The following is a 12,682-nucleotide window of genomic DNA, read 5'->3' as shown; positions in this document are numbered from 1 at the left end:
TATCCTTAAACAAGAGGCTGCTTTATCACTGGAAACACTAAGTGCAGCTAATGGGAGGGGACCTGAGCTCCCTCTGACATCCTCTTAGTAACTCAGCCTTCTAACTCTGGCCTAGCAGTCTTACTAAAGTGACTTCATTCCAGAGCTTCCCCTGCTCTCTCCAGCTCCATGCTCTTGCACATGCTGCTTGCTCTCTCCATATGGAATAACTTCTTCCTCACTTGGTAACTTCTCATCCTTCAAGGTTCAGTTCAGGGATCATCCCAGTAAGTCTAATCATTTGAACTGCCTTTGTTTCCCTACAACATTTGTGCTTGTATCATAGCATTTAACAACTGTATTGAGATTATTTTTGTCTCTTTGCTAGAGTCAGTGCATTAGGAACAGGATCAGTCATATTAGTAACCTTAGAGGGCCAAACACATTGCTTAAGTTGTAGAAAAAGCCTGTCCAGGCTTCACCTTTCACATCTGTGAAGAGAGGGTTGTTGGATTTGATAACCTCCGAGGTACTTTTTCATATGTGACATTTTATGATTAACAGTTTACCATAAATCGGGGCACCTGGGTGGCTCAGTTGGTTGGGCGTCCGACTTTGGCTCAAGTCATGATCTCACAGTCCATGAGTTCGAGCCCCACATCAGGCTCTGTGCTGACACCTCAGAGCCTGGAGCCTGCTTCAGATTCTGTGTCCCTCTCTTGCTCTGCCCTTCTCTCACTAGTGCTCAGTCTCTCTAAAAATGAATAAACATTAAAAATAAATAAATAAAAATTTTTACCATAAATCACCTTACAGGTCTGGTTATATTGGAGATCTAGTATTCGTTGGGGTCTAGCACCAATAGGAGCTCAAAAAAAATTGTTTGAATTAACAAAAAATGTCATGTGGACATACAGAGCATGTCTAAAGAATGAGGAAAAGAAACAGGAAATCTTTAATACAGAAAGCATCTTCTCCCCTGAGTTCCTGCGTTGTTCTTGAATTCCAGTCCTTTATTACTTTGATATTGGCAGTATGATGACTATCAAATTTGGGGTTTTACTACATTTTGTCAACTCAAATACTACTTGAAATAAGCAGGTCCCCAGTTGTCACCCAGAGATTTTCATTTTATTTTTCATAATTGAGTCAAGCTAAACATCACCTTTCACTTGAGTTGCTTATGTCTTCATCATTTTACTCCTATTTTGCAGATGGGATTAATGAAATATAAAAAGTTAAGTGCTTGGGGCGCCTAGGGGCTCAGTTGGTTGGGTGTCCGACTTCCGCTCAGGGCTTGATCTCATGGTCCGTGAGTTTGAGCCCTGCGTCGGGCTCTGTGCTGACAGCTCAGAGCCTGGAGCCTGCTTCAGATTCTGTGTCTCCCCCTCTCTCTATCCCTCCCCTGCTCACACTGTCTCTCTCTCAAAAATAAATAAACATTAAAAAAAAAAAAAAGTTAAGTGCTTAATCCTGGTCGGTCAGAGAACTATTCTGAAAGCTTAAGGGCATAATCAATTACTGCTTTTTCTATCATTCTGGTTAATTTAACAAAATAAATTCACCCATCCATTTATTTAATAAAGCATCTGAGTGTCAGCTCATTAGTTTGGTATCATTTCACACCTGATTCATTCAATCCTAGTTAGTCTCTCAGATGGAAAATGTACTCAAAGCCAAAGAAAGGCAGTTCAGGGTAGAGACTACACATTCCAGCATGCAACAGTCCCATGGAATTTGCGTTGTCAATTTCTGGAGCTTAAGCCAGTCTCTCCATTTGGACCGCACTGACGCTGCTCAGGCCCTCACCGAAACGAAGAGAGACATAATCTCTCTGATCCCACACCGCCAGGACCGCCTGCCAACATCCTACCCATGGCACTTGATGCGTCACGGGGCAGGTGCGTCCTAAACCCAGGACTCCTTAAAGGACCTGAACGGCTTCTCCGTGGGTACTGCTTGCCGGAGGGGTAACAATCAACAAGTTGTCTCCGTTTGCCAAGGTTCCCCCAGCCAATTTCAGATGCTGCAACGGCTCACCTGAACCTACCCTCACTGCTTTTGATAAAATCCCTCGAGGGGCACATCCTGAGCAAACCAAAAAGAGGCATTCTTTTCTGTTGTCCTGCAAACCCGCTCTTTCTCACACCGGATCCCGGCTGCGGGGGTTCAAGCAGGAGGGAACGCAAGGGAGCGGTCGGGGATGGTACCCGCTCCACTCCCTCTCAGGCCAAAGGCCCCACAATGGGTGGCGGCCTAGCAGCTCCTACTCCTCCCAGTCTCCACTTCCCGCTCTCTCGGGGCTCCTCCCAGGCCTAGCCCCTCCTTCACACCGCACTCCCACCTCGCAGTGTCCCTGTGAACCCCCTCCCGGGTTACCATGCTGGCGAGGCGGCCGGCCGCCGTCGAGGGGCTCTCCGCACCCCCTCTGCACCGCTCCCCCGAGGAGGTGTGCTGGGTGTCCGGGTGTCTACTCCTGTCCGTCCGCTTCAACAGGGCTTAGCAGAGTTCTCGGTCGGAGAAGCGCACCAGGCAGCGGCAGTAACTGCGGGCCCGGCGTACGGCAGCCATCTTCGCAGGGCAGGGGGCCAGATCCGGGCGCGCTAGAGCGACGGCCGGGAACTCGCGGAGCGGAGGGACGCCCGCTGCCAGCGGAGGCCGAGGACCGAGCGAGCACCAGAGCGTCGACGCTGCTGAAAACCCCGGACGCCGCGGAGGAGCTGCCCCCTCTACTGCGGAAACCTGTGCGGACGCACCGAGCATGCGCAGTGCCGCTGCCGCTTGCGTGCGCCTCACGGCTCCCTGGCCTCGAGCGCGCTCCCTAGTGGAGGGGTAGGAGGTGTGCGCGAGGTCGCCTTGGCAGTCAGATCTCCAATTTGCCGCCTTCGAATTCAACCTATGTATTCGTCTCAGTGACCACTTACGCAAACTTGAACAAGCATTATATCAAAAATGTTTACAACTCAAATCTAGGGTTGAGACCTAAAGGTAAACATCCGTTCAGGAGCATCGAACTTGGTGCTCAGGAAAGTCGCTACACGCTTTTCGGGGACTCTGGTTCGAGTCCTACGCCAGGATTTCAGGGAAACGGAGAAACCCCACTACAGTCACAGGCTGTTATAATGGCTAAACTTTTTGCAAGTACGTACTTGGAAGTTCAGGAAAAGATAAGCTTAGTATAGAAGCAGGGCGAAAGAATGCCACGGCAAGACTTGCCTTACTACAAGTGTCTCCGTTTGCATCCCATCATGCAAGAGGGGAGAAAGACGTTTAGACTCCTAAGGCACTGAAACCCGAGGCCAGAGGAGACGGAGCCCGCAATGTACTCTGGGGTTTGTAGTCCGCTGTGCCGCGTAGAGCGTCGGAACTTATCCGCAATACGAGCCCCACCTCTTAAAGCCCAAACACCTGACTTTGTTTCCTCACAAGACACTCCTTTATCGGGCGATTTATTATTTTGCCGCACTTTACATTGTTTTAAATACGGAAGTTTGCATGCTTTGTAAAAACCTACACTCTTACAGCCCCTTACCTTCATTTGGCAAATGTCTAGTTTCTACTAGTTAGATAACTGACAGTTATCAGGTTTCCAAGAAGCTAGTTCAACGAACCCACAGTTTAAATCTCTTATCCATTATTTTATTCTGGAGATCTTAGACATGCAGTACATCTTTGGCAGAAAAATAGGGGCAAAAAAAGGGGGGGTGGCAGAATGGTGAGCTACAATAAGGAAGACCAACGGCTATCTTTTAATATTAGGATCTACCATCCTTTGGATGTGTAAGTTTTTATTTCCACCCTAAATCAGCTACCTAGAAAAAGTACCTTCATGTTTAACGAAGGCCAAAAATTTTAATAGTTTTTAATTTTTAAAGGAAACTTAAATCTTTTAAAGATGACTTTCTTCTCAATGACTTCTTTAAATTGATTTTGCAGTTTAAATAGGAAGGGGGGAGATCAGATGTAAGGATTTGTAATCAGAGAAAGTGATCTATGTGACTCATGAATGCAAAAGATTAGTTTCACAAATGAAAAATGAGGCATTGAAATATTTTCAGAACTAGTCTATTTCATCAAACATGTTGAATGCTAATTTAAGATCTCTTGGTCAATTAATTCAGATTTCTATTCTAGCTAATAAATAAAGCTTAATAAAATATACCATTTGTAACGATAAATTAAGCAGCTATTTTATTAAAATGCTGTTGTTTCAGTTACTAAATTTTCTATTTTATATCAGTATCCACTGTATCCATTAGACCTCAGATTTGTATTATTTTATATTATACTTACAGGGTTATAATTTTCCTGACCCAAACCATTTACTAGCTCAGTGGACCCTTGTTAAAGGTAGATCAAGACTGTCTCTCTTTTTTGCTGGGTAGACTTGCTTGGACAACTGAACTTGACTAAAACTGGTAATTTTAGGTATTTTAAAAATCACTTTTCATGGGAGCAGCATACAATTTGTTAGGCTACCCTGTTTATCCTCCTATCTTTTCATTGATAATGACTTTCAATTTTCATTTGCCATATGGTTTGGGTATTATATAGGTAAACACAAAGATAGATAAATGTTACACGTTTTCCAAGTGGCCAGATGATCCTTTCCCAGTTGGGATAGGAAGTCTTGTATCTTGTGGGTTTCTTCAATAGGAGGAAGAAGAGAGAGGGATTCAGACCTTTGTTATAGATTCTATTAGGAAAAAACAATGCCTTGAGTTCTTAGAATTCAAACATAAAAAGAGAAAATTGATACGAAGATGAGCTGGAGAATTTAAAACTCAGAAAGATCCACAATGTGGATCAGTTGCTGTATTGATTAAAATTGTGTTGCTCAGGGCAGTATGGTTCCCTGGACCAGCAGCATCAGCACCAGAATTCTGGGGATGAGCCCAGCAATCTGTTTTCACAAGCCTGCCAGGTGATTCTGATGCCTCCAACTAAAGTTGCTCCCTCCTGCAGTCGACTAGTTCTGAAAAATGTAGTCTTGGGGCAATTATGTAACTTTAAATTGGGAAGGGGGGAGGAGAAGGCTTGAAGCAGTTTCTTTTTTCAAGTCGCTTCAGAACCAGCCTTTATGTGGATGATTTAAGGTAATGTCTACAATATAATTTATGACACAAGTGACTGTGTTTAACACACAAGTGTGTTAGATTACATATAACTAGTTACACGCAGAATACAATTGTTGTATGAATCATATCTAGTGTTTCCCACCTGGATAACAATCCAGCCTTTCAAAGTAAAGTTGCTAACCGTATAAAAACTCTTCAAGTTCAAATGAATGCTAACAAGCAACCCGTTGCGTTTTTATTTCAAAATATTTTTTATTGCTGTAAAGTATAACACAATCTGCCATCTTAACCATTTTGGAGTGTACATTTCAGTGGCACTGATTTCATTCACAATGTTGTGCATCCCTGGTTATGTTTTTTTAAACCGGGCAAACGTTTTCACCATGATTACCTGTAATGAAGTGTTCTCAGAACCTGTGTCCACGGCCTTCATTTCTAAATCTTGATCCCTGATGCACAGACGTGCAACAAGGAGAGCGTGTGGAGTTGGGGGGGGGGGGGGGGCGCACGGGTGGTCAGCGGACCGCAGGGATCCCTGGGCTTGGTCCGCCCCGGCGAGGAGCGCGGCGCGGCACCTCGGCGCCCCCGGGCTGCCTGGACGCGGCGGTGCAGGGACGCGCAGGGCCAGCGAGGGGAGCTGCAGGGTAACTTTTCCCAGGGAAAGCGGCCGGTCGTCCCCACTAGAAGCCTCCCTGCCTTTTGTTTGTTTTCCAGCCGGAGGCTGGAGAGCGGCCGGGTTCCTGCTGCTCCACCATGCGCCGCGCGGCCCGTGCGACTCGCCGGACCTCCCGGGCGTCCCTATACGGACCGCTCGGGCTGTCCTAGCAGGGATCGCCCCTACCCTCAGTTCCCGATCCGGCTGCTGCGCCCCAGTCGCCGAGGAACTGCGCTCACCGCAGGGGCGGGCCCCCGCCTGTGTTCGCCGCGCCAGTAAGTGGGGCCGGGGATTTAGGGGCTTCTGCTAGGCGACCTGTCACTGGGGATGAAGGAGTGGAACTGCGGAGGGACCCCGGCGCCGGGGCCTCCGCGAGGGGCTGGAAGGAGAGGGAGAGGCTAATGGGCTGTAGTTTCTCTCCGCGGTCATGTGGCTCTTTCCCTCTTGGCATGGAAACTCCGGGTTGCTCCGACTCTGGAAGATTTTGATGTGTGTTTACCTTTCGGTGTTAAAGAGAGAAAAGACCTTGCCCGGTTTTAAGCCTCTTTAGTAGGATGTGGGGGACTTGCTGTTGGAATTTTCCTGACTAGGCCTGTGGCTGTCCCACAAGGGGGTCTGAGCCAGAATCTTCACACATTTATGTGCAACCATTTTTCACTGGGTTTCTTTCTGCTCTGATTTCTTCTTACTAACCTGAGTAGATATTAGGAGAGGGATGTTGAAGGATTTTCCAGAGCAACCGTTTCTTTTGTAATACACCTTTTAAAGTCTGACTTTGACACTAACATAGAGGGCTTTTACTTTAAATATAAAAGTAGTTGAAAACGTCATTCTGCAGAAAAGAGTACTCATTTCTACTTATAATTAAGTAAAGATCTGCTTTTGCTAAAGCTGGGCCAGGCTGAGAGAATACTGCCTTGAATTTTGTATGCAAGTCTAGATTTCTCCAAGGTATTGTTTTTTTATTTTGGCCTGTAACACTCTTTGTAGCAATAGAAGTTTGATAGCTACAGTTTTCATGTCTCATTTTCCAGTGAGTAGGCTTTCAGGATGTGCCCCAACAGTGAATTGTACTCTTGCTGAATGTAAAATTAAAATGAGCTTGAAATTTGTGTAGTCAACATGTAAATTATTAAGAAGAATTTGTGTCTGAACCATATGCTAGCTGTACTAGGAGTTAATGTATGCATAAATATGCACATTTGAAATAGTTTCTGGACAAAGCGCTGTGATTTGGTAAAGAATCTTTAATGCCTTCCTATCTATTTGAGGATCACTAATTGTAAAATACTAGGAAGTGGGTATAGAAATGAAAGCATTGCTGTGATCCTCTATTTAAAATGATATCCTGTACCACTGCCCCCTCCGTAAGATATATGGCCCGCTACAGTGACCTTGCCCACTTTTTGTTTTCCTCTGTCCACTTTGCCTTGCCCTCCTCCGAAGTCAGGAGTGGGCAGCCACATTTCTTAATGAGATCAGTTTCGTTTTAGATGATGGAGGGATGTGTTGGAGGGTTGATGGAGCCTGTCTGAGGAGGCAGAGGTCTATGCTCCTTGCCAGGGGAACTCAGCATTTAGCCAGAGAAGTGGTTTTTCTCACTGAAATTTCTTACCTACAGACAATGCATAAACGAGTTGCCAGGATAAAGAACAGGTCTTTTTGGGGTTTTGTTGACTGTTCAACATCATCAAAGCTCTTTTTATACTTTCATTGTTTGTTTTATTCGTAGCACTTTTTGAGGTTCCCAGTAAAGGTGGAAATCATGTCAGTCTTGAACCTTTGGAATTATCTTTATCTTTTCCTTCATTTCCTTCAGCCTCTGTATCAATGAGTCACCAAGACCTTTGAAATGTGATTTGTTCAGATCCCTCCCTCCATGTTGTTATCCAGAACCTCACCCTTCCTCTCCTGCAGACTGGAGCAGTCACTTAGCTGGCAGTCCAAGCAAGCCTGGTTCTTAGTAAGTCCTCAGTAAATGTTTGCTGAATAAACCAATGAATGAATGAATGAGATGCTCCCCTTTCTGGTCTCTTCAGCATTTGCTGTCCATCTAATTTTTTTTTTTTTAATTTTTTTTTTCAACGTTTTATTTATTTTTGGGACAGAGAGAGACAGAGCATGAGCGGGGGAGGGGCAGAGAGAGAGGGAGACACAGAATCGGAAACAGGCTCCAGGCTCTGAGCCATCAGCCCAGAGCCTGACGCGGGGCTCGAACTCCCGGACCGCGAGATCGTGACCTGGCTGAAGTCGGACGCTTAACCGACTGCGCCACCCAGGCACCCCCATCTAATTTTTTTTAACTATCACTTCAACTCTCTCCTTGCCTTGCAACCTTCAGTTCCTCTCCATTTGCTATCTCAAATTATTTGCCTGATTTTTCAAGGCTTTCATAATCAGGCCTCACCCCTCCTATCTAAATCCTATTTTCATTTCACTGTAGATCGGTGTGCTCTATGCAGTTTGGTCTTGCTGTCCTGCTAAGGGGGCCAGGCTCATTCCCACTGCAGTGTCAAGGCTCCCACTGCTCTCCTAGAAACTCCCTCCCTCCTCCCCACTCTCCCATGCAAATCTTACCCATCCTCTGAGGAGGAGACCAGCTTTCCTTCTTACCTAATGTCTTCTCTAGCTACTCACTCCTCTTCTGTTTCTTTAAAGTCTTAAGATTCTTGTTTGTTAATTCTTCATTATATTGGCTGTATTGATCTCTAATTGGTTTAGGTTATTTTAAGCCTCTTTAGGGCAGAAGCCATAGTTTGCATGTGGTGATGTGGTGTCCTGAGCTTTGGAGTCAAGCAGAATTGAGGTCAGGGCCTGACTCCACTTATTACTCACGTGGCCTTGTGGGATACTCCTAGCATTTGAAAGGGGAAATGCCTTCCCCAGCATGTGGTAGTGCAAAGATGCCCTATGGTGCCTCAACGGTGCCTGACCTACACCTAACTAAAATCTGCCCATCCCTCACAGTGACTCAAAGGGGCCTGAACATGTAGCACCTATTTGGCAGGTATTTGTTGACTGGCTTGTAGTAGACTACAAGTCATGGCTCAGAGGACACCACACGGTGAATCCTCCGTGAGTGTTATCCTGCCCTTACTTAACATGGCTTGAGCTGAGGTTATCCCTGGCTGCAGCTCTGCTTCTGGGATCTGTTGCTGTTTTTCCATCTGAACCCTGCCAGGAACACTACTGCCTTCTCGTTTGTTTGTTTGTTTTTCTCTCACAGCGTCTCTTGCGGAAAGCGCCTCCGTTTCATTTTGCAGGACCTTGCTGAGTTGGAGTGTATCTAGCCCTTCTTTTTTTCTGCATGTGGGGTATGTATGAGTGTCTCTATTTACGGCAGGACTGCTTGCATGGTGCTTTCTTGGCAGAATTCTGGGTACAGTGACCCTTCTGTGGATGTTGACCCGTCAGCCTGTGAGTAGGGTCTCACTGAACTGTAAATTCTCTCATTGGCAAGCTTTGCCAACCACAGCCTCCTGAGAGGGGCCCTATGAGTAGAGAATTAGAAGGACCTCAGATGTGGTTGATGTGGTTGGCTGGGATTGTGCACAGAGGTGTGCACGGGATGACTGACACACACACACGTGTTATTTGGGGGTTACGGTGCAACTGTATCATAGGTTGTGACTGTGCTCACCTTGAAACAGTTCTGACTTTCTTACCAATACACAGGTGTTCTAGAAAGTTACCTTATAAAAACAGTTGGGTAAAGCAAACCATTTTGTGGGGCGAATTGCATTCAAATGCTGTGTGTTTATGGCAGGAAGAAATCAGAAATGTCTTTACTTGCAGCCAAAGAAATGAAAGAAGAAACACAGGTCTTCTCAAGATGGTAAGGAAAGTTGATGTGGGCATTCATGCTCAATCCCTCTGCTCCTGGTGAGGTGCTGTGTGATGCTGGGAAAATACTACTATTCAGCTGATCCTAGGGAAGTACTCAGTCCAAGCGGAAAGCTTCCATTCCTGATTCCCTTGCAGGGAAACTGAAATGTCCTTGCACAGTGAGTAAGTGCCTGACTCTCTGCTTTGTAAGTCGGGAACCTTCATAGAAAGAGTGTTTGTGGTGGGGCTCACCTTTGCAGGTGGAATCAAACCCTATGTGTGTTGACCTGTGAAGTTGTCTCAGAGTTTGAAGAAGGCACATCTTTGGAAGTCTGCCTCCTTTTTTTAAATATGTGGTTCAGGATTAACAATATATACTTTCTAACAAAAGGGGAAATGGGGAGCATTTGATATATCATTAATAAATTCTTAAAACACTTCTTATATTCACACGTTAAAAAGTATGCTACTCTGGAGCACCTGGATGAGTCAGTCAGTTGAGCATCCGACTCGATTTTGGCTTATGTCATGATCCCATGGTTGTGGGATCAAGCCCCACATTGGGCTCTGCAGTGAGCATGGAGCCTGCTGTAGATTCTCTCTCTTTCCCTTTGCCCCTGTCCCCTGCTCACTCTCTCTCTCTCTTTAAAATAAAGGTGAAAAAAAAAAGTTTTAAAAGTATGCTACTCTGAAGATAACCAAGATTCTATTCATAGTAATGAGGTCTCAAGATCTCATTGGTAAAGTGAGAGTATTGCATAATCATTAAGGTCCCATATAGGAAAAAGAAAATCTAATTCTTTAGTCTAAAGTTCCCTCAACCTTAAGCTGTGTCTATGTTGGATTTAGGTCCTATTGATCTTAGCATTCAATCTATAGTAATTAGTATTGGTTTATATATTATCTTTTTTTTTTTTTTTTCAACGTTTATTTATTTTTGGGACAGAGAGAGACAGAGCATGAACGGGGGAGGGGCAGAGAGAGAGGGAGACACAGAATCGGAAACAGGCTCCAGGCTCTGAGCCATCAGCCCAGAGCCCGACGCGGGGCTCGAACTCACGGACCGCGAGATCGTGACCTGGCTGAAGTCGGACGCTTAACCGACTGCGTCACCCAGGCGCCCCAAGGTTTATATATTATCTTACTTTAAATTTTTCCTGAATTTTAAGTTTGTCACCTTAACTCAATTTTTTTAAGTGAGAGGACCATGATGGTACCTCACATTTCCTTTGGTATGTTTTCCCCCACACCTGGGGCTGTGAATAGCCACTTGATAAATGTGCAGTGATGGCCAGGAACTTGTGAGAGCCCCATATTTCTGAGGAAAGGTCAATGTGAGTCATATTTTACCTTGTTGTAGGTGTAATATGACCTGTGAGGAAGTGCTGATAACATGTGACTGCCCTCATGGTTACTATGAAAGATAATGGCCCAGAGCCAGAAGGTAAAGTATTATGGTATAACATCCCACTACTATTTGACAATATAGTGAAAGTTACTCACTGAATGAACTTGTAGTTCCCAGAAAGTAATAATTAATGATTTTTGGCCTCTTGGACACTGCCTTTGCTCTGCAAGTCAATTTATTAAATTTTGATTTAACATAGGCAAAACTGAGAAAATAAAGATACATTTTTCTACGTGTTATCTTAGCTGTTGAAAAGCAAATGTATTCTCAAATTTGTGTAAAAATTTTTAGGAGGATTCATAATTTTCATGCCCTGGCCCCCATATAATTGTCCAATTTTGCAAATAAATAAGGAGGGGCACAAGGGGATGGGACAGCCGTGGACGTGGGGTTGGTGGTACAGGAAAATCACCAATAGTCACAATTACCCTTTACAGACCTATCATGTGCTCATTTCATTAATTTATTCATTCAACAAATGTTTGTTGTGAGCAGCTGTTTGTGCCAGCTGCATGCCAGGCACACGTCTAGGTGCTGGGCATGTAGTTATGAACATAATAAAACTTCTGCCCACAAAGTGCTTATATTCTCGGATATGTGGATCTTGAGAAACTTAACAGAAGACCATGGGGGAGGGGAAGGGGAAAAATAAAGTTACAAACAGAGAGGGAGGGAGGCAAACCATAAGAGACTCTTAAACACAGAGAACAAACTGAGGGTTGATGGGGGGTGGAGGAGAGGGGAAAGTGGGGGATGGGCCTTGAGGAGGGCACTGTTTGCATACAGCACTGGGTGTCGTATGGAAACCAATCTGATAATAAATTATGTTTAAAATTTTTTTTTTTTTAATTTTTTTTTTCAACGTTTATTTATTTTTGGGACAGAGAGAGACAGAGCATGAACGGGGGAGGGGCAGAGAGAGAGGGAGACACAGAATCGGAAACAGGCTCCAGGCTCTGAGCCATCAGCCCAGAGCCCGATGCGGGGCTCGAACTCACGGACCGCGAGATCGTGACCTGGCTGAAGTCGGACGCTTAACCGACTGCGCCACCCAGGCGCCCCTAAAAAATTTTTTTTAATTAAAAAAAAAAGCGCTTACATTCTCAGGATGAACACAATTTGTGTGAGCCACCCTGTAACCCGAGGGTACTCGAGGCGTAATTGGGGAGAGTACTTAAAATGTTTATGTGCATATTTCCTGTTTCAGGGGTAGAGAAGCTGTGCCTTGTAGTCATAGTCTGTCTGCTGCCTATTTTTTTAAATAGACTTTACTAGAACACAGCCCATTCATTTACGTATTGTCCATGACCGCTTTGGTGCTACCTGGGCAGAGTTGAGTGGTTGTAACAGAGACGTAGCCCTCAATGCCTAAAATATTTACCAGCCCTTCACAGAAAACGTTTGCTGACCCCTGCTCTATTTTATTTTTATATTAAGCCTTTACCTCTTTCATCTGTGTTACTGATTGGTTTGTTGTGTATGACAGCATAGCATCTTCTGTGGACTGAGGTCAGCTCCTGAGTTAAAGGTGCTGTAATATCTGCACAATACCTGACATATGTGACTTGTTCTCGTTCACTGCCCCCATCTGCTCCTCACCCTACCTCGCCCACCCTTCCATCCTGAGGTGGCAATCAGGCAGGCAGCTGGGGCCTGACTGTCGCCACCCTCGATGGCCTTCTTTAAATTTTTTTTTTTTTAACGTTTATTTATTTGAGCGACAGAGCATGAATGGGG

General features: G+C 45.1%; 2 protein-coding genes across 6 annotated transcripts in view; one reads left to right on the top strand and one right to left on the bottom strand.

The window, feature by feature from the left end:
- Positions 1 to 2,743, bottom strand: part of FBXO9 (F-box protein 9) — a 46,075-nt gene extending 43,332 nt beyond the window's left edge. The window contains exon 1 of one of the 2 annotated variants that reach the window (XM_045498542.1): positions 2,359 to 2,743. In XM_045498542.1, the coding sequence (XP_045354498.1) occupies positions 2,359 to 2,361 (3 nt within the window). In that variant the 5' untranslated portion in view covers positions 2,362 to 2,743. The remainder of the gene's footprint in view (positions 1 to 2,358) is intronic. The other variant, XM_045498543.1, reaches the window with a different exon arrangement.
- A 2,983-nt stretch (positions 2,744 to 5,726) lies between these two features.
- Positions 5,727 to 12,682, top strand: part of CILK1 (ciliogenesis associated kinase 1) — a 59,481-nt gene continuing 52,525 nt past the window's right edge. Inside the window, exons 1-2 of one of the 4 annotated variants that reach the window (XM_045498539.1) lie at positions 9,532 to 9,547; positions 10,898 to 10,981. The gene's annotated coding sequence lies outside the window, so the exon portion shown is untranslated. Of the gene's footprint in view, positions 5,988 to 7,234; positions 7,676 to 9,531; positions 9,548 to 10,897; positions 10,982 to 12,682 lie in introns of those variants that run through there. The other 3 variants (XR_006717268.1, XM_045498537.1, XM_045498540.1) reach the window with 3 other exon arrangements.

The sequence above is a fragment of the Leopardus geoffroyi genome, chromosome B2, assembly GCF_018350155.1.
Source record: "Leopardus geoffroyi isolate Oge1 chromosome B2, O.geoffroyi_Oge1_pat1.0, whole genome shotgun sequence".
In the NCBI taxonomy this organism is placed as follows: domain Eukaryota; kingdom Metazoa; phylum Chordata; class Mammalia; order Carnivora; family Felidae; genus Leopardus; species Leopardus geoffroyi.
The sequence above is the reverse complement of the archived record's forward strand: the minus strand, read 5'-3'. Positions and strand labels throughout refer to the sequence as shown.